This window comes from Chenopodium album, chromosome 10 (genome assembly GCF_948465745.1).
Source record: "Chenopodium album chromosome 10, dcCheAlbu1.1, whole genome shotgun sequence".
NCBI classification, from domain to species: Eukaryota; Viridiplantae; Streptophyta; class Magnoliopsida; order Caryophyllales; family Amaranthaceae; genus Chenopodium; species Chenopodium album.
The window spans coordinates 1822435-1850294 of NC_137843.1; the positions used below are offsets into that span (position 1 = coordinate 1822435).

Below are 27860 nucleotides of genomic sequence, written 5' to 3' on the forward strand. Positions count from 1 at the left end.
ATCTAAAAGTACAAAGAAAATGTGAATAAGACACCATTACAAAGAAATTTATAGTGTTTAGTGAGTATTTCAGCTTTCAACTTCCCATGAGGCCGTGAGTTGACTATGACCCATCAAAACAATGTACACTGGGTACAAGTTACACAACGCGTGCAACCGATAGCCCAATCCACTAACATCATAATTTCAATGGGCTTAAAGGGATCATTTTTATGGGCTCCAGTGGGGCATAGAAGGGCTAAATTGAGCCATAACTACGTTGGAGTCCAACAACTTCACAATAGGCATGACATTCACACACCTAGGTACTTTATACTGGTCAATAGATGCTCCTCTTGATATTGCATAGTCCATCAACTTCTCAAATGTTCCGTTCTTCACTACTCGTATCTCAAGTGGCCCAATTGACCGGTCATCAGCGCGAATCTGTCGGTATACGGAGTTAAGGGCTTCCTCTATTGCTAGAGCGCATTGACCCAATACCTCATGATCTACCCCAGTAGAAGTGTCATAATTTAAAAGCTCCCAATAAATGACATAATGTCCTGGTATGGTTTTGGTGTCTGCATAACTTGTGTAGTCAACAACTCTTGTATTGAAAGGTTTAAGCAAAGTTGATGCATTCTCAACTGCATTTTGCAACTCGAATTCATCTGTCTTATCCATGTCAATACTTAGTAGAACGTTTTTCCTCCTAATAAATCTTAATTGTGGAGTTGAGTTGTGGAACCCTGTCACGTATAGCACGTCCCCAACTTTGTACCTATAATTTCAAAAGTAGTAGATATAGAAATTTCAAACAATATGTTGCCAAAAAAATAAAAATAACATCCTGAAAAGACTACCATTATTAGTATACTATCCAACAGTATCGATCAATACCAACAAATACCTATACAATCCTGCTTGTGTGGTGACTACAATCTCATACTCCTTTCCGACCTCCACGTCAGCCAAGTCCACGATTTGATTAGCCGCGTTATCAAGTGGGATAAACTCAAAAAATGATGTGTTAGGCAATATAGTGTAGGACACTTCCGATGGGGCACACATTGGGTTTAAGTTAGGTCCAAAGAAACACTCGGAGGAAATGTACCTATTACTTACCTTATGTAGGCCACCACTATAATAATCCAATGTAGGTATATATTGAGCCATGGAACCCGTCACAATCACGTCTAAGTACTTTGTATTTGGCCAAATCCTTTTGATTATCCCTTCCCAATTATCATCCTTACATGCATGGATAATGAATTCCGCAAGTTTCGGGTCAGGCCTCATGATTTTACTCATGCAAGCCCGTATGCCCAAGTTAGTGATTACCGAGCTTAGGGTTCCAGTGGTGATGTCGTGACAAAGGTAAGTGAAGTGAACTTGGAGGAAGCGGATGGCTCGGAGGAGGCCTGACGCAAAGGCGGCTCCTATACGGAGCACCTCGTGGCGATTATATAGCCCACATAACATTTGTGTGTACATAGACTGGAAAGAGTCGAGGCAAACTATCGCCTCATGAGGGCTAGTATTGATGTTATAAGGGTCATCATAACGTTGGTTCTTAAGGTAGTTGTTTTTGTAGTAGCTTGTGAGAACTGATTGAACCACTAGACCTCCTGGAGTTTTTGTTTCCGGCCTAATGAATTTGAAGTAAAGAACTTTTCCTTTTTCAAGGTCTGACATAAATCTGTTAATACAAATTCAACCAAATAAATAACTATATATGATCAAAAGTTTTTTTATATACGAAGTTTACACACCTAATGAAGTTGTGTACTGTGTGTGTGTTATTGTTATTATTATTATTATTATTATTATTATTATTATTATTATTTATTATTTTTTTAATCTAAGCTTGTATTTTGACGTAATCATAATATTTACAGTTCCTGCCAAACAATAAAGGATACCAACTTACTGGTTCATAATAGGCATGAACATGCTGGAATACAACAACCGACGTTCCATCTCCTCAGAAGTCATTGGTATTAGTTTTTTCTCTCCTGCTGAAGTACCCGAGCTGCAGTAATAACCAAGTATTTATTATACTCATATATTAGTAAAAAAAACTAAGTCAAAGATATAGTAATATTAATAGTGTAAAATTCAAGCGATGTATTTTAAACGGAAAGAGTAAGAAAAAAAATCAAGTAAAAATTATAAACAATATGGTGTGAGAAGGAAAATATTGTATAATGTGTTTGCCAAAAATAAATAAAGGTAAAGATGATAGACTGATAGTGCACTTGTAATAAACTTTGACTTCAATGACTATTTTACTCCATTTAATAAAATGTTTAAAAGTATACTTCACTCCATTTTTTTTTTATTTTTTTTTTTATTGCACCATTTGATATGAGCACAACGCCACAAGATTAAAGAACAAGAGTAAAAAATGTAAAAACAAAAATTAACAAATTCAAGCATTGAGAACTGTTAAAGTTACTCCGTACAACATACGTATGTAGTACTTCGTATGTAAACACAGAGTAAATAAAAAACAATTCTAAGAGAATTACCTAGTGAAAAATTCAGTGATTGGTTGGGCACAAAGAATAGGGGAGAAATCCCCATTAGCAATACGTTGGATATCAGGTTGAATATCCTCGTATGTCACCACTGGAACATTGTTCTTAAATGTCTTAACATCAACACACCCCTTCATCCCATGTCGTTTCAAGTACTCAGTGTTGGCGTTTTGGCTCAAAATATGAGCCAAAACCTTCCTTTGCTCCTCCTCACACTTGCTCGTCACCTCCTCAATGAATTCCAACACCGCCGTGTCTTTTTCTATCCTCGCTGCCATTGTCTATAATATCAATTAATTGGAAGCTCTTGTTGTTGTTGTTGTTTGGGTTGCAAATGGTAGATTGGAAAGAGAAGTTTATATAGCCAGCTAGGCCACGCAGAATAAGCTAGGCAAAACAATGTCATGATACACGTTGATTGGAAGTTACGTACGTGATGAGTCAATAAGGAGGACATTCATGAGTATCATGACCAATCATTTAACAATTTATGGATAACCTAACTAATTTTTAAGTAAAACTCCATTCACTTTTTATAATGAAAAATCGACTAATGTTTGTTAATTAAACTACTTAATTTGTTATTGATCAAGTTTTTAAACTTATGCCCTTTTTTTTTTTTTTTTTCTTTTTTTTTGGTTTTTGGTTTTTGTTTTTTGTTTTAGGGAATTGATGAGTTTTCCATAAACAAGGAAGAAATATTTGAAAATAAAGAGGACTTTTAATGCATTTCTTGCGTGAAGTTGTGAAAGGCTTAACACTGTGTAATGCGGTGGTTGTTCAGTTTGATTTGCTAGTAACACAAGGATATGAAGACTACTCCATATTCATCTTTCCCCGATCAATACTCAACTAAGATTTACTTGTCTTTATCTTTTAATGCATAATAAATGCTTGTCTCCTCAACTAAACAATAATTCTAAATAAACTATATTTTATTTTATCTCCAAATCTCCAATAATGAATAAATTGACTACTAACATCACTATATATATGTATACATAAGCTAATAAAATCTACAAAGATATCATAGCTTAAATATAAATCCACCCTAATAAATCAAATATTCAAGGTCTGCATAGGTAAGTTCAGTATGCATATTCTTTAATCTTGGCTCATGTAACTCTTTCAAAGCAGAGGTTAGAGTTGTGCTATATGGTTTGGTGTTAGCAACGTGGTAAGAAGTTTCTAATTAGCTACAAGTTCATATGGATAATCAAGCTATTAACCATATGAGATATAATCAATATCGAAAAGTATATGTATGATAAAATTTCATGATATTACACAATGGAGGGAATTAGTTGCTAGTCCTTATAACAAATACTTTGTAAAATTGTTAAATTTATGCATATTTTAAAAAATATATTTTATTGTAATTTTAAGAATTACAATTAAGTTTAATTATTTATTTCCTTTCTCTCTCAAAAAGGTTACAAGTAATGAATAATTTGTGAATTGACCAATGTAAAATTCATAATATTGCAAGTATTTCTTTTTTAGGTAAAGTATTGCAAGTACTTTGAGAACGAGGAAGTATAAGAATTATATACTTTTTTTTTCTCTTAACTATCTATTTATTTCTCTAGACTACTATTCGTATAGTTTAAGGCCCTGTTCTGTTCACCTTATTTCCACTTATTTTAGAGTTAATAAAATTCATATAAGTTCATATAAGGGTTAATAAGTTTAGATAAGTTCAGATAAGATAAGTTCAGATAAGATAAGTTCAGGAAAAATAAGTTCAAATAAGTTTAGATAAGTTGTGATAAGGGTTAGTCAGGGTTACTCAAGTTTAATTTATATCTAAAATAAGTTCAAATAAGATCAGATAAGATCAGAAAAGATCAGATAAGTAAAAATCAGGTGAATAGAACGCACCCTAATTGTTCTCTAACAATAAAAACATGGTTTTGTTAGAGAACAAAAAAAAAATTGTTCTCTAACAAAGACAAAACCATGTTTTGAATTTATTTATTCACTTTTTTTTTTTTTTTTTTTTTTTTTTGGAATTAAAAGATTGAATTCTAAGATTGTAATTCTCAAAACCATCATGCCAAAGATTCTTGGAATTTTTTTATCACGACTGAAAATAAAATTAAAAAATACAATTAACTAAAGTATTTTTTTTTGAAAAAACAGATAATTAAACACAATGTACTACCGGCCACCGTGTACAACTCATACAAGTCAAACAACGTGGTGCTATACAGCTATTGATAGCCCAGTGTCCGCTAACAAACTAACCGTTACATTTTAATGGGCTTAAATGGAGCCTTTTTATGGGCTCCAATGGGGCATAGATGGGCTGAATTGGGCCATAACTACATTAGAGTCCAGCAACTCCACAATAGGCATGACATTCACACACCTAGGCACTTTATACTGGTTGATAGATGCTCCTCTTGATATTGCATAGTCCATCAACTTCTCAAATGTTCCATTCTTCACTACTCGGATCTCAAGCGAACCAACTGATCGGTCAGCAACCCGACATTGTCGGTATACCGAGTTAAGGGCCTCCTCAATGGCTAAACAACACTGGCCCAATACCTCATGATCTAGCCCAATTGTGGTGTCATTAGTTAAAAGCTCCCAATAAATGACGTAATGTCCCGGTATAGTTTTGGTATCTGCATAGCTTGTGTACTCAACAACTCTTGTGTTAAAAGGTTTGAGCAAAGCTGATGCACTCTCTATCGCATTTAGCAACTCTGATTCATCCGTCTTATCCGAGTCAATACTTAGTTGCACGTTTTTCCTCCTAATGAACTTGAATTGTGGGGTAGAGTTATAGAACCCTGTCACTTGTAACACATCCCCAACTTCGTACCTATACAAATTGAAGTAACTAGTCAACAAATAAATCAAAAGCTTTCTATTTACATTATCATCTAGAAACATGAATTATTAAAATCAATTACCTATACAATCCTGAATGGGTGGTGACTACAACCTCATACTCCTTTCCAACTTCTACATCAGCCAAGTTTACCAGTTTAGGGGCCAAGTTGTCCCCAAGTGGGATGAACTCGAAATATGCCAAATTAGGCATTATAGCGTAGGAAACCTCCGAGGGGGCACACATTGGGTTCAAGTTGAGCCCAAAGTAACCTCCGAGGAAGCATACATAATACATACCTTAGGTAACTCATTACTATAATAGTCCAATGTAGGTATATATTGGGCCATTGTACCCGTCACAATCACTTCCAAGTATTTAGTATTGGGCCAAATCCTTTTGATTATCCCTTCCCAATTCTCAACTTGACATGTATTGATAATAAATTCCGCAAGCTCCGGATCGGGCCTCATGATCTTACTCATGCAGGTTCGTAGGTCCGAGTCAGTGATAGTTGAGCTTAGAGTGCCAGTTTTGATATCATGGCAAAGGTTGTGGAAGTGATCTTGGAGGAAACGGATGGCCCGGAGGAGGCCAGAAGCAAAGACAGCTCCTATACGGAGGACCTCATGACGTTCATAAAGGCCACATAACAATTGGGCGTACATGGACTGGAAAGAGTCAAGGCAAAGTACCGCCTCGTGGGGGCTAGTTATAACGTTATAAGGATCATAAGGCCGGTTTCTAAAGTAGCTACTTTTGTAGTAGCATGTGAGAAGTGGATGAGCCACAAGACCTCCTGGAGTTTTTGTTTCTGCTTTGATGAATTGGAAGTACATGCCTTTTCCTTTGTCTAGGCCTGGCATATATCTGTTAATACATATTTAACCAAATAAAAATATATATTAGTTTTAGTATTTCGATTTTGTCATATTATTATTGTTAATCGATACCTAAAACGCTATCGTTGACCAATTAAGAATATCAACTTACTGGTTCATAATAGGTGTGCAAAAGCTTGAAAACAGCAACCTCCGTTCAATCTCTTCAGAAGTCATTGGTATCAGTTTTCTCTCTCCTGCTGAAGTTCCCGAGCTACAATAATAACCAAATAAGTTAATTAGTTTAAGTTTTGAGTGCGAGTAATTATAGCTTTGTCATAGGCTGGTGAGTAGGGGCGGTTTTGGGTTGGATTGGGTGGGTGGTTTGGGCGGAAAAGGTGGTGTGGTGTAGTGGTGAGGTGGTTAATGTTGGAATAGTGGGTCAAAACGATCAAATTCCGATTAAAGTTGTTGAATAACAATTTATTTTTAAAATATGCCTTAAGGAGGATAAAACTAAGTTTTGGTTTACTCTATTTGGATAAAGTAGTTTAATTGAGGAATTTGAATTAGCCTATTGTACTGTGCTTTATATATGTTGCACAGAGTATAATTCAAGATTTCTAGCTAGTAGTTTAAAACTAAGTTTTGGTTTACTCTATTTGGATAAATCTAAACCCCTTTAAATTCGATTTGAAAATCCGAGTGTTTTAAAAAATTAAATCCAATTCAATTCAAATTGCTAATTCAATTCGCAGGAGTTTACCGATATTGGACTGGACTTAGTTTGGATTTTTATGCAAATGGCTAGCGGTGTAGATAATAGACACCTTTCAAAGATAGAATTACCTAATAAGAAATTCAGTGATTGGTTGGACACAAAGAGTAGGGGAAAAATCCCCATTAGCAATACGTTGAATATCAGGTTGAATATCTTCGTATGTTACCACCGGAATCTTCTTCTTGAATGTCTCAACATCGACACACCCCTTCATACCATGTCGTTTCAAGTACTCGGTGTCGGCGTTTTGGCTCAAAATATGAGCCAAAACCTTCCTTTACTCCTCTTCACACTTCCTCGTCACCTCCTCAATGAATTCCAACGCAGCCACATCTTTCTCTTTCCTCGCCATCGTCAATCGTAGTAAAAATGTTGTAAGTTTGTGATAGTAGCTTAATTTAGAAGCTCTTGTTGTTGTTTTGGTTGAAAATGGGAGATTGGAAAGAGGATTATATATTGTATATACTTCATAAGTAATATGACCAGGGCAAAATAGGCTGGGCAAAAGAAGTCGTGATACACGTTTGAAGTTACGAGTAGATGATTAATAATATTAATCTATAAAACCATGCATTTTTGATTAATGATTGTTAATTCACCTCATGCATTGAGTGTGCTACTACATTATTAGGAAATCACTTGGTTGCGGGGTCGTTTTCTAATTGTGATGTGCAGATTGGCATCTTATTACTTTTTTTTTTTTTTTTAAATGGACGTCAGCACACATGCATAAACAAATGCATACCACTAATAATAAGTTGTCAATGTTGTAAGATAATAATAATAATAATAATAAATTGCCATGTGACACGTATATACATTATTACCCAGTTATAATTGTAAAACTAGTGTGTGGCGCGAGTGATACCTTGGGTTGCTAGTTTGTATTTGTTTAGTTTGCTAATCTAGTTTGATGGTTTAGATAGAAAGACTTGTTAGTTTCGAGTTTAAGTCTTGCTATAAACATTTTTTAGTTGTCAAACTCAATCATTATATAATGGAAACAAATAGTATAATAAGACATAGATTAACTTATCTAAGTTAACTATAATTTTGTTGGATAAAAAACACAATTAATAGATGGCTAAGGTGGTAAGACTTGTAACTTAAGACTTGTTGGTCGCGTGAAACATATTCTGTTTTAGGAACGCTTTTTAATATATAATTATAGATGATGTTATATAATAATGTACTTAGTACTAAACTACTATGTTTAAATAAAGTATTTATTTTTTGCAATTTTTAATACTCCTCTTTTTAAAAAAAATGCATTACTTTGATCGACACATTTACCGAGACGTAACTTTAACCATTAATATTTTTAATTTTTTATGAGTAAAAATTATAACAAAATTGTATTATAAAACTAGACATTATGACTAATCAAATGATACATTATATAATAATATTTATTTATGTTATAGAAATGAAAAAATTAAGTCAATCATAGTATGTGAATACTGAATAGTACAAAAGTCAAAGTAATGCATTTAAAAAAAACGGATGGAGTACTTGTATGAGCTCTCTCTCTAGTCTCTAAACAACAACGGAATAAAAAGTACTCGTAGTTTTGACTTGGGATGCCTTCATGTCATGATCTGTCAAAATATTTTTGTTTTTTGTTTATAAACAAGACATATAGTAGTGTTCAAGCCTTCAACCAAGAAGCTCTAATGTTGCTGAATTTACAATCTTGTCCGTAAATCACTAACGAAAATGGTTTTATACCCTTATATTAACAACTTTTGTTTATATAAAATATTACTCCGTAACTTGTATTTTCTCGATATATTCTGTAATATATTAGTATTAAGGCACATAACAATTAGGACATTCTATAGCGCTAAAACAAGTAGTACCAAGCAATATGTTAAGGTAACGACTTTTTGGAATTCTGAGTGATACAATGATACATATTAAGACTTAAAATGAAAGAAAATTAACAACAAAGTAATTTATTTTTTGTAAAAACAGATAATTAAACACAATGTACACCTGTCACCTGGTACAAGTCAAACAACGTGCTACAATACTGCTATCTATAGCCCAGTGTCCGCTAACAAACTAACAGATACATTTTAATGGGCTTAAATGGGGCCTCTTTGTAGGCTCCAATGAGGCATAGAAGGGCTGAAATGGGCCGAAACTACTCTAGAGTCCAGTAACTCAACAATGGGCTTGACATTCACACATCTAGGTGCTTTGTACTGGTTAATTGATGCTCCTCTTGATATTGCATAGTCCATCAACTCCTCAAATGTTCCATTCTTCACCACTCGGATCTCAAGCGGTCCAATTGACCGATCTGAAACCCGACATTGTCGGTAGACCGAGTTAAGGGCCTCCTCAATGGCTAGACAACACTGGCCCAATACCTCGTGATCTGGCCCATTTGTGGGATCTTTTGTTAAAAGCTCCCAATAAAGGACATAATGTCCTGGTATAGACTTGGTGTCCGCATAGCTTGTGTACTCAACAACGCTTGTGTTGAAGGGTTTGAGCAAAGCTGATGCGCTTTCAATCGCGCTTTGCAACTCCGACTCGTCAGTTTTATCCGAATCGATACTGAGTAAAACGTTCTTCCTCCTAACAAACTTGAATTGCGGTGCTGAGTTGTAGAACCCTGTCACATATAGCACATCCCCAACTTGGTACCTATACGTAAGGTAGCAAAAGAAAAATAGAAATTCTGATTAGAACTTTGGGAAAAAAAAAACATAATAGTAAAAATTACTACTTTATAAATACATTAACTAATTAAGAGTATTGATTTAAGTTCAAGTACCTGTACAATCCTGAGTGTGTGGTGACTACAAGCTCATACTCCTTTCCGACCTCTAAATCAGCCAAGTTTACAAGCCGAGAGCCCGAGTTGTCGTCGAGTGGGATGAACTCGAAATACGCCATATTAGGTAGTATAGTGTAGGAAACCTCTGAGGGGGCACACATTGGGTTCAAGTTGAGTCCAAAGAAACACTCCGAGGAAGCATACATAGTACATGCCTTAGGTAGGCCACCACTATAATAATCCAATGTTGGTATATATTGGGCCATGGCACCCGTCACAATCACTTCCAAGTACTTTGTATTAGGCCAAATCCTTTTTATTATCCCCTCCCAATTCTCACCCTCACATGCATGGATAATGAATTCCGCAAGTTCCGGGTCGGGCCTCATGATCTTACTCATGCAAGCTCGTAGGCCCGAGTTAGTGATCATCGAGCTAAGGGTTCCATTGGTGATGTCGTGGCAAAGGTCGTGGAAATGGACTTGGAGGAAGCGGATGGCCCGGAGGAGGCCGGATGCAAACACTGCTCCCACACGGAGCACCTCGTGGCGCTCATATAGCCCACATAACATTTGTGTGTACATGGACTGGAAAGAGTCGGGGCAAAGTATCGCCTCGTTAGGACTAGTATAAACGTTGTAAGGATCGTAAGGCCGGTTCTTGAAGTGGCTACTTTTGTAGTAGCTTGTGAGAACTGGTCGAGCCACTAGGCCTCCTGGAGTTTTTGTTTCGGACTTGATGAATAAGAAGTAAAGGCCTTTTCCTTTGTCTAGCCCTGGCATGTATCTGTTGATACAAATTAATCAAATAATAATTATGGTCAGAGTATTATTACTTTGCATTATATTATATAATATAAAAAGGCAGAATGGTGATTGAATATAAATTCTTAATACAAACTTACAAAAGTATGAATTTGTGTGTAATAGGAAATTTTGTTTTTTACCACCTCACAAAAACACGAAAATCTCTTTTACCACCTCCCAAAAAAAGTATTTTACTTTACCACCTCATAAAAAACACGAATATAGGTTTTACCACCACTTAACGGTTTCCATCCAAAAATTCCGTTAAGTGTGGCCCACAGTAACACGTGTCAGCATTTTATTTGTTAAAAAAAAAAGAGAAATTAAAAAAAAAAACAAAAAAAAACCTAAAACTACTCCGGCCACCACCGCGGCACCACCCCCGCGCCACCGCCGCCTTCCCCCCCAACTCACCACAGCACTCCCCGAAACCACCACCTGCGTCGCACCACCAGCCCCAACCCACCTAAACCCTCCCCCTCCCTTTCCCGCAACCGTAACACCCCCAAAAACCACCAAACCCAAAACCCTCCTTCCCTAATACGGTCACGATTTCGGCCACAAATGGCCGAAATCGGCCGGTTTTAAGGCTGAGTGGCCTTAACCGGCCGATTTCGGCCATTTGTGGCCGAAATCGTGGCTATTTTGGGGGGATTCGTGGTCATTGAGGGTTGTGGGTTGGTGGTTTTTGGGTCGATTGCGGTTGCGGGAGATGGAAGGGGGCGTTCAGGTGGGTTGGAAGAGGGAGGGGGTGGAGTTGCGCCGCCAGTGGTAGGTTCGGGGGGTAGTTGTGGGTTAGGTGGTGGCGTGGTGGTGGCGCTGTGGCGGTGGCTGGGTAGCTTTAGAGTTTTTTAATTTTTTTTTCTTTTTTTTTTATTTTTTTCTTTTTTTGGCCAATAATAGCACGACACGTGGCTTTATGGGCCCACTTAACGAATTCTTAAACGGAATCAGTTAAGTGGTGGTAAAACCTATATTCGTGTTTTTTATGAGGTGGTAAAGTAAAATACTTTTTTTGGGAGGTGGTAAAAGAGATTTTCGTGTTTTTGTGAGGTGGTAAAAAACAAAATAGCCTTTTATTGGGCATATCACGTCCTACTTAACTATATGTGAAAGAAAATACCAAATATATACAATAAGGAAAAACAAAAGCAAACAACAAAGAAAAAAGCACAGTTATATATCTGAAGTATGGTGTAAAAGAGCATTTTATTTGTAAAATTTAGTAGTCTCTTTCCGGAAAACACAAGGTGAAAAAGTATAAAGAAGAAGGAAAATTTGTTGAAAACCATTTTATAAAAACCAAATTTTGTTGAAAACCATCTTATAATTTTATTTTTTTTTGTCAAAACACATCTGTTTTAAAAAAATTTTTATCAAGGCACATCTGTTTTAATTTTTTTTTTTGTTAAGTCCTATCATTTCCCCGGGTTCCAAATAATTACTTTCATTTTCGGTGTTGACTAACATGTGCACCTCAAGTGACTCACTTAACTCCACTTTTCTTTTATTTTCCCCCCTTTCCCTCCATTCATTCCCCTCTTCGTCACTCCTCTTCATCATAATTTGGTTTTTATAGCCTTTTATACAATTGCACGGAATATGTAAGTGACGAAGGGGGAATGAATGGAGGGAAAGGGGGAAAATAATAAAAAAATAGGGTTAAGTGGGTCACGTGAGGTGGACATGCTAATTAACGCCGGAAATGTCAATTAATAGTCAAAATCCGAAAAGTGGTGGGATTCAACAAAAAAATTTAAAACAGGTGTGTTTTGACAAAAAAAAATTTACAAGATGTTTTTCAACAAAAATTGGTTTTTATAAAATGGTTTTCAATAAATTTTCCAAGAAAAAAGGATATATTTTTAGCTAATTTCAGAAGCGTGTTCTTTAATTAATGCAATAAATTGAATTAGCAAATTTCTATTAGTAGTAAATGTATGATTTTATAATAAAGTTGTACTGATATATTAATATATATAATCAAAATTTAAGTGAATGAATAAATTAGTCCATATTTGAGTAGTGGAGGAAATTAAAAGGACTTACTGGTTCATAACAGGCATGAGAAGGCTGTAAAGCAGCTGCCTCCTATCCATCTCCTCAGCAGTTGTTGGCATCAATTTTCTCTCTCCTGCTGAAGTTCCAGAGCTGCAATAATCGCCCAATTAATCTCTAATTACTAATTATTTGGATAATTAAACATCAACTACTTGGTAATTATATTAATGCAGTTTTTTTTTTTTTTTTCTTCTGCCGTAGGTTATTTCATTTAAGTTGGTCAATTTCGACCAGAATCTATCAGTTCTTAATTATTGACTACGTTCAATAAAGGAATTGAAAGTCAAATCACCACATTTTTTGACTTTACATTACATTAATGAGTGTATCAATATATCATACTCTCCTCCTGTATGTATAAGGTACGTACTCAATTAAAATTTTCTTTTCTTTTGTTAGCGAACTGTGATTAGGCAATCATTTTAGAAAATAAGTGTAAAATAAAAATAAGTTTTTTAACAACATAAGATAATTGTCGTCATAGACTTTCTATACTAGTAGTAAAAAGTTGCGAATAAAACATACTCCGTATTATTGATCAATTAAAGGATGTTACCTTGTAAGAAATTCGGTGATTGGTTGAGCGCAAAGAATAGGAGAAAAATCCCCATTCGCAATACGTTGGATATCAGGCTGAATATCCTCGTACGTCACCACTGGAACCTTATTCTTAAATGTCTCAACATCAACACACCCTTTCATCCCATATCGTTTCAAGTACTCGGTGTCGGCGTTTCGGCTCAAAATATGAGCCAAAACCTCCCTTTGCACCTCCTCACATTGGCTCGTCACCTCTTCAATGAACTGCAACGCAGCCAAATCTTTCTCTCTTCTCGCCATTGTTTATCGTCGTAAAAATAATGTTGCAAAATAAAAGAAATTTAATGTAATAAAAATATTGCTGAAAGCTGAGTTTTTTTTTTTTTTAGCCAAGTAAATTGGGAAGTTCTTGTGAATATTGGTTGAAGTGAGTATGGGAGAATGAAAAGAGCGAAGGAGTTTATATAGGGCCAAAAAGGCTATAACGTAAGATAAAAGACGTCATGGTACACGTAAAAAGTTGCCACAAGGAAGAGGGACAAGTAAACTTGTTACTTGTGAATTGTGGCACTTGACTAAAATACCTATGTACTAATTCCATTTTTAATTACAGTGACATCTATTTTTAATTTTTTTGATTGGTTGATATTAGAGTTATAATCAATTAATCATAATAATAGTTGCCATAATAGTAGTCAATGAAGATTTTGGAACAATAAGCCCAAATGATATGACATTGATTTTTTTTTTTTTTTTTTTCCTGCATGTTTAAATTTTTTTTTTTTTGTAAAGCTATTCTAGCCGTCCTTCAAATAAAATAACTCCGTACTAGGAAAATTATTAAACAAAACTGTAATTATAGATTTTGAGTATATGTTTTTTTTAATTCCAAGTTTTGTCATTTTTGTGTGTTGTTGTCTTTTGGACAACTTAATTAGTATATGGGCTTGTTTGTAAATGTTTTTCTGACTTTTAAGATGTTATGCAACTTAAGAAAAGTTAATTTTGGCTTTAATAGTATGAGTATTGACTAATGTAATGTTCATGATACATCTTGGAAAATTCATCGTGTAAAATTTCAAACCCTTACTGATTTTACAGAATCAACAAAAACTACTACGTTTGAAATTTAACAACCAAAGATCATTAGTCATTATCCAATGTTTATTTATTCATTGACTAAATTAATATAGATCCAAAACCTTATTATCTTATGGTTAACAGTACTATTTGTGTAGCATGCATGATTAAGTAATTGTAATTGTCTTGATAAGAATCTTCTATAAATTCCAAAATTCAAATCCTTGACCTTTAGCATTGAGTGTACTGCTAAAATTTACAAAACTTTTGTTTTTTTTTTCGATATCCGTGATAATATTCTCGAAGAGATGATGAATATCTTTGTTTCTCTATATTATTTTATGCAAAGATTGTAGGGCTAAGAGGGGGGCATGAGGGCCCACTAGGCGTAAGGTTAAGGGGACATGTGGGACCATTGAAGGGGTCAAGTCAGTTGATTTTGTCGGGCATACGAGTTGAACGGACCACGAAGCTTTCAAAGGATAAGAGTTGGGAAACCTCAGAAGAGGCTGCTGACCAACGACAACGATGGCCTGCCGGCGGAAACGGCACATAAGACAGGCATTGTATTAGTACCAATGTACCATTTTGCTACGTTCAGCTCTTGTGTATTTTGTACATTACAACCCTTTGTTTTGAGTTGTGACTTTTCTATTCTTACGTGAGTTGTTCGCCATTTTTGGTAATTATATACTACGGGTACAAAGTTATCCATTCGTCATTTTATTGTTACATAATTAATTAAAATGTATGTATGATAAAAATCTTTACAAAATAAACTATATTGAAATGTGTATAATGGCCTTATAAATTCGTCATCTTTGATTTACGTACAGACTATATGTTTAATCTTATTCGAGGAATTGAATATGCATTTATTATAAAATCTTTAAACGATCATGTTTTATTGTTATTTCACGTTGAATGTCATTATTTAGAAGTTCATAATATTATTTAAAACCTAAAGTAACGCTTATCAATAATAGCACCACTGAAGCAGTAACAATAATTCAACTAATGTTATTTAAGTAAAATTTAGATTAATTCAATTTAGTTACATATATGCTTACTCCGTGATAAAAAAAATTACATATATGATTAATCATTAGAACAAACTCACTATTTGAAAGATTCGTTTATAATAATTCCATTTATTTGTTAAATACATCACATATAATCTGCATTAATACATAATATAATATAAACACAAAATTACAAGTGATTCTCTTGCGCATCAATAATACAAGTGAAAACTAGTCATATTGTTTTAAAATGACAAATAAAATTTAAAACTTATCCATAATCTAATTACAAATTATCAAGTTCAATAATATTTTTTCAACCAATGCTACTTGTAATACCTTTACTTTTAGTAATATTGTAAGTGTTTACTAATCAATGTCAAAATAATGTAAATGCTTGTCAATTGCTCCATAGTCTAGCTAGTTGATTAAAACTAACCTTAATTCAAATGTATTATACATAAAATCGAATATTGTCTATATTCTTATTGCTCCGCATGCCAATTGGTAGAAAGCCTGGTTGTATCACTTGTATATAGCTTTACATATATCTGGGTAAAATACTAAGATGTATGAAACGTATAGTGTTTTTATCATGTTATTATAATATGTTTTTTTATAAGGTGATACATCTATTGCACTTTGCACATTTGCATGTAGAACTATAGGTAGTTTTTTTATAAGGTGTATGATCTATTTTGTGCCAGGCGACTCCCATACCAAACAAAAAGACACGTAAATTAAATTATTTCTACCTTTTTTATTTTTTGTGAGTGACTGATAGATAAGGGCAAAGCAAAGTTGCATGTAATTGCATGTAGCAGAATAAAAACTTTAATTTCTGAAAGACCGTTCAGAATGTTTAAATGTGTTGGGACAAAGTTCAGTTGTCACAATGTGTTATACTGTTGATATTAGACCCATGCAAGATTAAAAACATTGAACCTGAAAATGGAAACCGACTGATCGAAATCATACATTTAAACTGTCAACACAACGTGACCATTTTTGTTAGTGGATAGCTCTTTTATTTTTCACATCCCATACTTTCAACCAACATCTTCATCATTTATTAAAGTTGTGTTTGCCTTTAAATGTCCAGTCTAGGTTTTTTTGTAACCCTGGTCTGCATGTGTTAGGTTGTTGCAGTATGTAAGAGTTTACTTACTACAGTAATTATGTACTATGACATGAATGAATTTTAAACTTGAATTCATAAAGAAGCAAATTTGTAGGTTTTTTTTTTTAGTAAACCTATGTTTTGATTGATTAAACTCGATGAGGAGATCCGAAGAATTTATTGAGGAGAATATTTTTGTTTAATATTTCTATTGTAAATATGATATAATGACTTCCAATAACGCATTAGCAAAATGCGTTATTGGAAGTCATTATATCATCGCTGCAACCCAACATATATACTTGATTAAGGTATAATCTCATCGCTGCAATCCGAAGAATTTATGGTATAATCTCATCGCTGCAACCCAACATATATACTTGATTAGCAACGTGCCAGAGGTCATTTATCCATATAATTTTTGTCAGATGTAAGTTACGATTAAGGTCAAAGCTCAAAAGCGATAATGTTTCACTAATGCTACAACAACATTTATTACTCCCCTTACACGCTTCATTGCCGAATATGTGTATGTGGGTTATTAGTGTTTTGACATAGTCTAAACATTAAAAGATCGATAGTCTAAAAGCTATTGGCTTACTACCAAACATATGACTTGTATCTCTGAATCTCTATCACTAAAATAAATCCTCATCATAATCACTAAACAAAAGAACAGTGCCTCAATTATTTTCCAATTAGTTATTTTTGTATGTTATGAAGTACTTCGTATTTGGCTTTGATCAATCCACAAATTCACCAGAGATTAATTGTTTCTTGCAAGTAACAACTTTCAATGAATAAGTCCTTTGTTGACTGGCATGCAGCATGAAACATGCTATCATCATGTATTTGTGGTTGAAAAAAAGTCCATGTTTCGACATTTTCGTATCACGTAAATGGACTGTTTATCTAACTATTCTAACCTAGACAACTTTACCAAATTCTTAGAATTATTATCGTGGTCTATGTTTAGTGCTAGCATTTTTCAAAAGATTCCTTCAATATGGTACATTATATTATCAAGTTTTCAACTTAAAACTACATATAACCACTCAATGTAGCATTTGAATTGTAAAAAGTAGTAGTGTCCAAAGACTACAAGGCGTCAAGGCATATACATAGACGATATATAAAAATTGAACAATAATGTATAGCTATATACATAGTAATCTACTACACGGAGTATAAAATAAGCTTAATTTATTCTTAATGTCTCCTACTAACTCGGCTTAAGCCGCCCCTAATGACATTTTATTATAAATGATTATTACATTTAGTGAAAGTGATTGGCTAATTAGGTATGACGCTAAACAAAAATGGTCCAATTAACTTGTGCATGTCTTGGTTGTTTTTTGCTGATTATGTAACATGTTAAAGCACTTGGATGAGATTTTACTACCGGAAGGTTATATCAATTATCAAAAAAGGGGAATCTCTTTGCGTTGCCTTTCTCTGAATAGGATTTTTATTTAATCATTAATAATATAGTTGTATGATTTATTTATTTTTATATGATATTTGGCAACTGTCTTGATAAGTATTTTGTGGGGGGAAAAAAAATCATAATATCATTAAGAAGTTCTTCAGGGAAAAAAAAAAAAAAAGTTAAGAGAGAAAAAATAATGCGTCTTTGCTAGATGCACAATTTACTTTGTAATTTGAACCTTTAATATAAATAATATGAGTACTTCATAATAATTTTTTTTTTTTTTAAAAGTCATAGTCTTAGACCACATTAGCCTCCTGGGTGTTGATTTGTTGTTTTGAGTTTTGACAAAATATTGTGTAGGAAGAATCAAAATCCACAATTTCACATCATTCTTATAGTATATATAATGTCACGAATGACAAATGATGTATTTGGTATACAAGATTGATCATAGATCTTGACTATCAACCCCGATCCAAATTTTATACCACCAATAGTAATTGGCATCCACCCGCTTACTATATTATATTTGTATTAAGTATGTATAGACATGTTCGATAGTAGGTATAAAGTATTTGAAGTACTTAAACTTGTAAGCTTTAGTGCTAAGGATCGTTATGAGCCTAAATATGACTCCAGTCACAAAGCCTTAATCAGACTTAACACACTGCTCTAGCACTCTCTACTGTCTCTAGCATTCTCTACATACTACTGCTTTGCCTTTTTTTTTTTTTTTTTTTTTCTCCCCTCATAATCCTAACCACTTGATACTCTGACAATGCTCATAAATCTCGAAGTTAATAAACAAAACTCAAGCAAAATTAATTAGCTAAAATGAACACTATTTATTGTATATACTTGTATTTTCCAGCTAATAAAGTGAAGCTAAATGTAATTTGTTGGGAATTTAGGCTACCTAGCCATTATTTTATTTATAAAAGCATCGATAATGTTATAGTACAAGTAATTCTTGTTATTATTTTTAATTTTTATTATAAGAGGTATGTACATATGTACAACGAGGTATGTGAGCAAAAAGTAGTGGTTATTGGATTCAGTATGCCTGCATAAATGAGGACATTTCGAATCATTCTTGGAGTGCTAAATTTTGCGATCAAGCTGTCATTTGTACTCTAGCCATGTAGTTGTGGTTCCAACAAGTTTCACGTGATACAATCTACCATTAGACTCTTAATTAAATACTGCCAAGCTACTTAGCTTTGCAAATTATATTATGGGCAATTGCTACAGCTATCATTTTTAATTAGAGGAGCCTTAATTAGGTCAAGGATGTTTACGGCTTTGAATGACAAATTGCACTGTAGAATAGAGGCTAAAAATTATTTGGACCGGTCGAGGAACTAGCATAAAGGTCGTTCTATCTTAATTGTTGTCTTTTATATTCTCTCAATAACTTTGATCAGGTGATAACACATCTATAAATTTAGATGTATATTATTCAATGTTAAGAAATAAAATTATTTTTTTTTGAAATCTCAAAAAATACAACAAATATTATTTTAGTTGGAGGAAAAAACAAAAATAACATCTTGTATGAGATTGTAATTTTCCTTCATTTGTATCGTTTTTCTTTCCTTGTTTGGTGGTAGAGACTAGAAAGCAGATATTCCACACTATACATTTCAAAATTAAAAAAAGTAGGATATTTGTAGAATTTTTCCTTGTTTCGAGGGATTTGTTCTTACTTGAAAAAATAGGGTGTTGAATATTAAAAAGAAATTTTCACAAAGCATGTATTTTGCAAGATTGCAAGAAGTTTGATCCTTCCCTGGATTCCACCAAATATAATATTTTGTCAACCAAAGTTGTAGGGGCAGTTTATCTATTTCATTCATGCTTTTAGGAGACAAATCCACACATTTAAGCAAAAAATGAACGAATCACCAAACACTACAGCTTAAAAAAGAATGAAAATGTTTTTTTTTTTTTTTTTCGAGAAGCAAAACAACCAAAAATGGGCAACAACACATATACGTAACCTATTGCTTCAACTTGAGCTATGAAGTCCTTTTACTCCTTCAGAAAGGACTCTGAAGTTCCGAGCCATCATCATAATGCACAAGCACATAATTTATTGTCAAAGACTTGTTGTTGCGTACCCATCAAATTACGGATTTACGGAGTAACAAGATTGATCAGAGAGCCATCAAATAACATGCCCTTAAAAAATCGGCTCATTTAAGTCTCGAGCAAACCTTGAAGTCATGTCTAGTTCACTCAAGATGTGGTTTTCTAGGTCTAGTTTAGGTGGCTCACGAGAAAGTTAGGTATCGTTACAAGACTTATCACCTCTATGAGAAATTGATAAATTAAAATTTTTTTAAAAAAAAAAAAAAAATCACCAAAAAATTCCAGTTTAAGGAGTACTCTTCTAACTCATACATGTTTGATACATATAACTCTAAAATTACAAAATGCAAAGAAAGCTAAAGAATAACCTCTTTTGCCTAGACCAGTAACCGATTAGTCGGTAATCAGAGAAACAAAATCATCTACTATTCATAATCATAACAAAGGTCACAATAATAAGCACTATAGTTTTAATTGCTACAACCTTAAAGTTAAAAGTTAAATTCACATTCTTAGCTGCCACAGCGTTTGTCACAAAAAAAAAAAAAAAAAAAAAAAAAAAAAAAAAAAAAAAAAAAAAAAAAAAAGCATTAAGGTGGGGTAGAGTTGTAAACTTGTAATTTCGGTAAGTAACAAGATGAATACTGTAAATGTTCTGAACTGAGGTAAGCCAGTACAACTGTTCAAAGCCTCAAAGGCTACAATAATTAAGCTAGTTATTATTTACCCTGAGATTATCTTAAAGTAACCAAACTCAAGTACGATCACCAGTATTGCTTAGAAGAAAGTATAGCGTAGAATAACCAAGTATTAAGAGGCACATGTTTTGGGTCAGGTTAATTAGGTTTGTTTGGCTCTAGAGATCATCCCATCTTGAAAAAAGGAAAAAAAAAAAAAAAAAAAAAAAAAAAAAGACTACATTAACTTACGGCTTAGCACCAGAATTGAAGTTTCTATTTATGCCTACAGCTTGAAGAAGAACAAACCATGATCATAAGCTAAGATTCAAGTCAATCTCATTATGATTCATGAATTTCTTGCAAGGCTGCTGTTTTGGAATCCGAAAACTTCTAGGCCAAACCAACGCCGCCATATCTTCTTCAGGCCTGTATAGATTACCACTCCATGTGGTTCCAAACCCACAGCTGAACTCATTATACCGAGATTCACTCGACATCAATCTCTGTCTGCTGACCGACTTTTGAATGAGTGAATGCGGCTGAATACCAAGTGACCTAACGACTCGAACACTGCAAACAGGTGACACTGACCTAATTTCTTTCATCAATAGTCTATGCCTCCTAGCTTCATCTCTTTCTCTCTTGTGTGCATTCTGATGGCCACCAAGCGCTTGTGAATTAAAAAACTTCCTTTGGCAAAAACTGCAATTAAAAGTCTTAATCGTACCACCACAATCTGAATCTGCCTCAGCTGTAATAAAGCTTAGGCTTAACCAATTACCTATCTCAACATTGATCTCGTTTTGATCATTGTTGACAGTTTGGTTTCGACCATCTTCCCTCTCTAAAACCATTTTAAATCCGACAATTTTTCTTCTTGCAGGGAGGACTAGACATGCGTACTCTTAAATAAGAGTAGGAAAGATGAAGCATCTTAAAGATCCTAGTGGAAAGGATGCTTCTATATATATATATATATATATATATATATATATATATATATATATATATATAACTTTCTGAATATTATCATCAAAAAATACCTTATCTCAACTTTAAGTGCAGCAGGTTTGTGTCAGGATTTTGGTTCCATCATCAACTCCCTCTTTATATCCCAAATCAAGTAGGACTATAATTATTGAAGAATAAGATTCTTTGGTAGTTGGGATGGTGGGATTTATTCATACTGCTTTTCCTAACCTTTTCAAATGTTTTGGAGTAACTACAGTTGATCAAGATTCTTCTTTCCAAGGAGAAAGATGTGTTGCAAAAGCAGCTTCCTGCTTCTGCCCCATAGTTTCTGTAAGCCTGTTAAGAATGAGGGCAAATTGCTATAATTTGGACAGCCCCACATTTACATGTACAGAAATTAATAGATCTTTATGGTCTTATATTCTTGAGTTCATTCTAATAAGATACTTGGAATCACAGCCAGAAAATATCGGCATTGTTTACCAATCATCTGCAGTTCTTTATTCCATCTTGCAGCTCTGCCTCATACATTTTGTACTTATGAGAAAGAGTTCAGTATTACTCCATTAAAATTCTGACCCATAATCCTTAAAGACCGCGCTTAACATTTTCATTCAGTAAATGCAACACATTACTAATTTTTAAATCTGACCTCCTATTGACCAAAAAAAATAAATAAATAAAAATAAAAATATAATAATAATAATAATAATAATAATAATAATAATAATAATAATAATAATAATAATAATAATAATAATAATAATAATAATAATAATAATAATAATAATAAAACACTGGAAATTCACCCTACAGAAAAACATAAATTACTCAAAAAATACAGTACAAGTGTTTCAATTTTAAAGAAGAATATTCCTATTGCTATAGCTGCTTTTGTGCTTCAAATTTTGTATGGCATCCTAGTAAAGTTAGCAAGTTGAAAACTTGCATAGCATATACTTCAAGATGGATGTCTATTCTTCGGTTCTTCCCCAATTGGAGCCCCCCAAATTACCACTGTGTATTCTAGTTTTGATCAATAAATTCTTTGAATTTGATCAAAAAGGAACTATCTGATAACTAACCTAATCAAACAGGGTAGCAAGATAAGATCAAAGTTTCTAAGGCTCCTTGGTCAGCACTGTGTCTGGTCTACATTACAATAAATTCTATATTTATACGAGTATTATTACATGAGACAACATATTAACACAAAATGGTGTCCCATAGCTAATGCAGCTAGAGTCCAGCTTCCAGAGTCTTTTTCTTATCCCTTAACACACCCTTCATTCTGAAAGAGACACTATAAAAACCATTCCTTTCTTTTTTTTAAAAAAAAAATAATAAATAAATAAATAAATAATCCTTTGCATATCACAGCAAATTAAAGACTGACTCACAGTAGCATCTCCAGTAATCAAGTAATATGATTCCTAGGTTAATACTACTTGAAGAACTAATCATAAATCTAACAGAGTGATAAGAGTCATAGAACGATCTTCATCCCAGATATGGGAAGGGAGGGAAGGAGGGAATATAAAAATCTTGAGCCACAGTATACACAAATGGGGTAAAAAAGTATAAATGCAAGCGGAAGCAAGCAACAAAAAACTGACTAAATGGGGTACTCCGTACCATCAATCCCTTCAATAATTTTAATTTAAAAAAAAAAATCACCTACATAAAGTAATGTTAAAAAGATTATTTATATAAGTATTCAAGAAAAATCTAACTTGATTTTCACAAGTTCATAAGGTTATTGAAAGTAAACTTCCCAACAGAACCTAGGAAAGTATAGATGAAACCTACTTATAGTTAATCCAGCAGCCTACTGCAAGTTGGAGTGTTCCATGCACCAATTCAACTGCCATCAACTGAGAGAATTCCTTTTTTTTTTCCCCTTCACCAACTAGGCAATTTAAGTACCTAAAAGGTTAACAAAATATATTAAGAAAAAAATCATCTACAATAATGTAAAAGTGCATGGTGCATGCGCACAACATGAGTCAAACGGTTATAAACATAATCTGGAAGACAAGAATGTCAGCAGAATTAAGAATTAAGATGATCTTCACAGCTCAAATACACTAGAATCTGACATCACATTTCTTGTACCTTATTTTATTTTGGAAAGGAACTCTATATAGGTTTCTTGTTCAGTAACTCAGTTCATAATACAAAATTATGCTTCTTTTGTTCCACGTTGCTTAATGGTTACTACATTCAGTATTGTGTTCTTTGAAGTTCAACAAATGCCCATGTCCCTAGGGAGAGAAGCCTTATCCTAATCCAACAAAGTGCTAGCAAAAACAACAATCAACAAATATTTACAACTATACAATCTAAATATCCAAGGAATACACATCAATGGTTATTACCTATGTTATATCTCAAAAGAAATCCATGGCCAAACATGACTTGTATAGAGGTGTCAAAAGCAAATCAGGCAGACCCAACCCAAACCCGACACAAAAAAAAAAAAAAAAAAAAAAAAAAAAAAATCAGATTTTGACTTGTATGGACACAATAATTTAGCATGCCTTAAATTTAAAAGTGGACCTCATGCGACCTAACCTCACCGAACCCAAGTGTCTAATTCGAACACCCGAATTAACACCTTTAGACTTGGATAGAGGAAAAAAGAACGACAAGACGATTACGGGTTTGCAAAAGCATGAAGTAGATGCGAATTGAGGAAAAGAATTTCCTTGGATTACCAAGAGAGATAAGTTTTGGGTTTATGCGGCCAAACCCAACCTTTTGGGAATAAGGCTTTGTTTTGGCTATTGTCGTCGTTGTTATTGTTACCTATGTTACTACTTACTAGGACTCAAGTACACATCGGTGTATTTTGGGTACAACATATATACTTAATGTGAAATGAAAAATCACAATAACTATAACACAAAAACACCTTCCTATTTTCAAGAAAAGCAAATCTGTCCCTTACAGTACTTACACATCAAGAGAGAAAGGAGGGGGAGCAAAAGAACCTAAGATCTCAATTCTTTTCTTGACAAATCTCCCTCGCTTGGAGAACAAAAGAAGTGACAAGAGTTCAAACTAATTTATATCAAATACAAACCCCGATATGCATTCTTATGGTAATCAGTTGTACTTAAAGGCTAAGGGCTAAAGGCTTAGCATCTAGCCTTTCTTTGGATCTATGAGGGGCATGTGAAGGCGTGACGACCATAACTAAAAAAAAAAAATCACATTATTGTTCTTCATTTCCCTATTCTCATACTAGAATTCCTTACAGATGTGCCATCTAAAAAGAAAATAATGACAGGCATTTTTTCTCTTAAAAAACAGTGCATCTTGTGCAACTGATGCACATGCCAGTGCCATGTCGCCCATGACCTAATACAGTCGTTCCTGAGCTCCAAAAAACCTCTGCATCTTAGACTTCTCACTCCTTTCTCAATAAAGACATTGGATGCAATTTGGCATCTAGCAAGTCAAAACAATGCAAGTTGTCTTCCAATTGGCCCAAAAGAAATTGTTTTTACAAGTAATGGAAATATCAAAGATCAAGGCACACAGAAACCTGTCAATATTCTTGGTCAACTAAACAAATCCAAACACTTCAATTGTATCTGGTATAATGTCCAAATATATCTTATATCCCATTCACTTAGAGCAACTCCAATGGTTGTAGCTAGGGACTTGCTTGCAATATTAAATAATCCCTAGGTATTACCTTGACCATTGAAGCTAGAAAATGCAATTAGTTTGGCTAAACAAATTAGCTTTGTCAAAACTTACCAAAGAAAATAAAAAACAGAATCAATAAAATGAAATATAAAAAGTTAATTAAGGAGGTGAAATTCATTTAAATTGTAAGCTAATAGCTAGTCATTGGAGTTCAAAGTAGCTATAATGACAATTAGCTTAAAAGCTTATGTAGCATGCCAAGCTAATTGTCAAATTAGCTTGCCATTGGAGTTGCTCTTAACAGCTGAAAATTACAAATAAATCACCAAATTCAAAGATGCAAAGAGCTTTAACATCAACTAAGTCCCGATTCCCAAACTTCTAAACATAATGTAATTTTAAGTTCAGCCAATGTCATTCTAATCTAAATTCATCCAATGTCCTTCTAATCTAAGTTCATCCTAATGTCATTCTAATCTAAATTCATCCAATGTCAATCTAATCTAAGCTAATCCAATTACTACAAAATGGAACCGTACAAAAATGCAGCAAATCTCAACAGCATAAAAGCAATTGAAATGAACAATAAAGGAAAAGCAAAACGAGCACAAAAAATTGAGACTCACTAAGTGTGAGAGAAATAGAGAGAGGGGAAAGGAGAGAGAAAATTAGCGATCTTGACAAGTGCGACAGAAGGTACCCTGAGACAACTCGCAAAAAGCCCTAGCGTCGACTGCAATGTAAGACGTCAATCGAGTATCGACCACCATTGAATGCATCGGCATCAACGATTGCGCGCATCCCAACACTTCAACGCTCCTGAACAATTGATGAAGGAATTCATCAAATTTTGCAGAAATTAGAATGAAAAAGCATTGAATTGAAAAAATTGAGCGGAAAATTGGTACCTAGGGTTGGTGAAAGAGAGACGGCGAGAATTGCGAGCGGAATTAGGGAGAAGAGGCGAAGGAGGGCGGCGGAAGGCGGTGGAAGGGCGGATGGAAGGAGATCTGGTTGCGTTGAGGAAAGACCTTGAGAAGGATCCACTTCTCCACGCCATTGTTGTTTGTTTTCAGTTTTGGGTGCTGAATTGCTTGCTCAGAGTTGAGTGAGGAGGGTTTACTCAAATGTAGGGTTTATGGGGATATCAGATATGGTAATAACCAAGTCAAGGGCTAACCAAAAGGTCCAAAACTATATTTTAGATCAAAGTTATCTTCGATAGTTTCCTTCCTAATTATTTTTCTCATTAATCTACTGTAAATTGGTAAAATGTTTGCTAATGACTTTATTAGGTGATATCGGACTAAATAGAGTCAAAACTACATTAAAATGTTGATAATTAGACAAGTTGATAGGGTTTAAACTCCTAAATTCTTAATGCTTAATAGGGTTCAAACTCCTAATTTTCTACTATGAAATCTTTTTGGGTATTTAATAAATTATGTGATATTTGAAAGTGCGAGCAGTTGAACTATATCATATCACACCTATAAATACCGAATATTAATGTTAGTGGTATACTTCGTATTGGATATATTCAATACCGATATCGATGTTTATTCAAGTACTTGATCAATAAACATTTGCATAACTCTATCTAATGGACGGAGACTGTTACAAGGTGACATATTAGTTGTTTCAAAAAAAAAAGGAGGGGAGGGGATAATTTAACAAGCAAAATAACATCTTAATATTTCGCGATTTTCTAATTGCATTCGAAATTACATTTTTCATACTCCAGCTTAAGTTAGTATGGAGTATTGGGATTATGGGTAATTAACAAATACAATACTCCATATTAAAGGCCAATTTATGTACTCGTAATCCATAAAACTTATAAAATACGTGAGTCATATCATATTATAAAAATGAGAAATTTTTGTAACCTCTGCATAGAATTGACCTAACCCGTTTCACCCCGCTACATGAATGCCTTATCTAATCGAAGTGAGCAGAATTTGGCAATGGCTCACAAACCTTCCATACTCATTGTCATTAAATCAACCAACAATTTAGTTTGATACCAAAATATTTCGGGCAATGCCCAGTTAATATTTCATATTAACAAAATATGTTAATATATTGGCAATATTGCAATTTTGAGAGGTTGCTGCTATTATTTTATTGCTAATTTATTTTGCTGCTGAGTTGGCAGATAATTTCACGTTATTAACAAAAGTTAACTATTCTTTTTAATTCTTGATCTGCCTATTATTTTGTATTTACAAAGTCAATTGAACCTCGTTGTAGAAACATCATCTTCTTCCTCTCACACCCCACTATCTTCTTCGTCGCGTTCTGCTCACACCCCACCATCTTCTTTGTCATCGTTTGCCGTTTCGGCGGCTTCGCCGCAATATTAAGCGAAAAAACCCTAACAAATATGGAGAAAGAAAGGGTACGGTTAACCTCAAATGGTAGGATTTGTCTTTCTTCTCCATTGAACATGTGTGTGAGCTTCAAAATTCCACTGAAACTGGACGACGAAAAACGATGAAGAACACACTATCATTGTACTATTACAACCCCCATTTAAACGCCGGCATTTTGGAAGTTAACGATCCTCTCACATATTTATAATTTTGCCCTTACTAAGAAGGTGAAAATGACCGTTGCGCCCTCATATAAACGAGACTGGTTAA

At 33.9% G+C, this 27860-nt stretch overlaps 2 protein-coding genes and 2 pseudogenes across 4 annotated transcripts; all 4 read right to left on the reverse strand.

Annotated features, from left to right (window-relative positions):
* Window positions 1–180: 180 nt before the first annotated feature.
* Window positions 181–2834, reverse strand: LOC145563063 (putative indole-3-acetic acid-amido synthetase GH3.1; annotated as a pseudogene). Its single transcript, XR_014094502.1, has 4 exons — window positions 2514–2834; window positions 1913–2014; window positions 893–1681; window positions 181–763 (listed from the first exon to the last, which is right to left on the reverse strand). The product of XR_014094502.1 is annotated as a putative indole-3-acetic acid-amido synthetase GH3.1 (transcript).
* Window positions 2835–4683: 1849 nt separating this feature from the next.
* Window positions 4684–7454, reverse strand: LOC145563064 (putative indole-3-acetic acid-amido synthetase GH3.1; annotated as a pseudogene). The gene is made up of 4 exons (XR_014094503.1): window positions 7035–7454; window positions 6358–6459; window positions 5447–6234; window positions 4684–5355 (listed from the first exon to the last, which is right to left on the reverse strand). The product of XR_014094503.1 is annotated as a putative indole-3-acetic acid-amido synthetase GH3.1 (transcript).
* A 1441-nt stretch (window positions 7455–8895) lies between these two features.
* LOC145561898 (putative indole-3-acetic acid-amido synthetase GH3.1) lies at window positions 8896–13601 on the reverse strand. Its single transcript, XM_081622025.1, has 4 exons — window positions 13178–13601; window positions 12610–12711; window positions 9752–10540; window positions 8896–9621 (listed from the first exon to the last, which is right to left on the reverse strand). Exons 1-4 carry the CDS (start codon window positions 13459–13461, stop codon window positions 9054–9056), a joined length of 1743 nt encoding a protein of 580 aa, XP_081478151.1. The 5' UTR covers window positions 13462–13601; the 3' UTR covers window positions 8896–9053.
* A 7224-nt stretch (window positions 13602–20825) lies between these two features.
* Window positions 20826–21551, reverse strand: LOC145563065 (zinc finger protein 7-like). Its single transcript, XM_081623474.1, has one exon. The coding sequence runs from the start codon at window positions 21438–21440 to the stop codon at window positions 20898–20900; it is 543 nt and encodes a 180-aa protein (XP_081479600.1). The 5' UTR covers window positions 21441–21551; the 3' UTR covers window positions 20826–20897.
* Window positions 21552–27860: the final 6309 nt, after the last annotated feature.